Here is a 1,594-nt window from a genome sequence, read left to right as displayed (position 1 = left end):
TAATAATAATAATAATGATAATAATAATAATAATTTCTGATCATGAGCAGAAGTAGTGGGGAAGCATCATAGCCATGTGTTGAGAGGAATTCTTTGGAGTTTGAATAATTCACCTTTGGAAACATGGGTGTTTTGCTCAACATCCTTTAGCAAACCTTATTCAGGGACCTTTTGAGCGGGATGGGCTACTCTACCCGAAGAAAATTCTAACTGGGCCCCAGCTGCAAGGTCATGTGCTGTTTATCTTTATATGAGATCACCATGTCGTACACATATGGTTGTGATGCATGTGCCTGGTGTCCCCTTATCAGACGGGTAGTCATGATGGGTATAATGGGCTTCGTATATTTTACCCCAGTGTCACTTTGATGGCATGCCCTGCTCTCTCACTCAATGATGATGATGATAATAATAATAATAATAATAATAATAATAATAATAATAATAATAATAATAATAATAATAATAATCATAAACCCTTGCTGCTTTGTAGGATAATTAATTGAGCATTTAATTAAAGCAAAGGAGGTAAACTCCAACAAAAAATCTGGAGGGACAGGCCCAAAAGCCGATATGTCTGGTTCTACTTAACAAATAACCAGCATCCTTTGAGGCTCCATAGATTCTGTGAATCTATTAATGTATCCTTCCTTCATGGAATATCCAGGGATGGAAAGGTTGATAAGAAAGGTATACTTGGGACTCAGCAACTGCTTCTAGAAACAGCCCAGGTCCCAGCAGAAGTGGTTATGTGACTGTATCTACAAATTACTGCTGACCAATGAAGGGAAAAGCTGACCTCCTCTCCTCTCCCAAAACGGTGACCTCATGCTTGTCTCACATGTCTTGATTCAGCAAAACCACATTTAAAGCCATTCCAGTGGTGACCACCTGATTTTTTCTCAACGACAAGCTATCCAGGACCCCATTATGATTGGCAGTGTAGAATTTAAGGGTGATTTGACTGCTATTTCAAGTAAATGCAAGTGACTTCATAGAAGTTCCATTGTTGGCTTATGATTAGGACAGTGATGGTGATAATGACAGTGAAATAGAAATTCAGGGTCCCCCTTGCCCCCACTCCGAGATGCTCCAACATGGCCTTGTCCAACAGACAAGAGAGACAACAACAACAACACCAAAATCAACAACAACTAGGACTTACTTCCCAAGGCACATATTTATCAAAGACTGGGAATCGAGCAAGTTTGGTTCCAGGGTAGGGAGACTGTCGTGAGGCAACATGGAGACTCTGACCTTTCGTACTGGACACACCTTGGACATCTGTGAATATAAAACACGGACACATATGACATCAGATGAATTTTGTGGATGTACAAGTTTCCATTATCTTTCTTATTGTTATTAGTATTAATTATACACTCCAGACAACTTTTATTGTCCAACGAAGAATTACCCATGGGAAGAATTCACAGAGTGATTAACAACTAAATGTAGACACAGACGTTAGATACTGACCTCGTTGTGGTTATGGTTAGCCGTTAACTGGAACTTAACTGAGAGCTAATATGGTAGCTGTCTGGATAATATATCTCTTTGAACTCATTATATATATATATATATATATATATAT

At 38.6% G+C, this 1,594-nt stretch overlaps 1 protein-coding gene across 1 annotated transcript in view; it reads right to left on the bottom strand.

The window, feature by feature from the left end:
* The window catches only part of LOC106879935 (transient receptor potential cation channel subfamily M member 2), an 89,908-nt gene that overhangs the window by 8,403 nt on the left and 79,911 nt on the right, over nt 1-1,594 (bottom strand). Inside the window, exon 26 of the mRNA XM_052969110.1 lies at nt 1,166-1,284. Within this exon, the coding sequence (XP_052825070.1) occupies nt 1,166-1,284 (119 nt within the window). The remainder of the gene's footprint in view (nt 1-1,165; nt 1,285-1,594) is intronic.

Source organism: Octopus bimaculoides, chromosome 7, assembly GCF_001194135.2.
Source record: "Octopus bimaculoides isolate UCB-OBI-ISO-001 chromosome 7, ASM119413v2, whole genome shotgun sequence".
Classification (NCBI taxonomy): domain Eukaryota; kingdom Metazoa; phylum Mollusca; class Cephalopoda; order Octopoda; family Octopodidae; genus Octopus; species Octopus bimaculoides.
The sequence above is the reverse complement of the archived record's forward strand: the minus strand, read 5'-3'. Positions and strand labels throughout refer to the sequence as shown.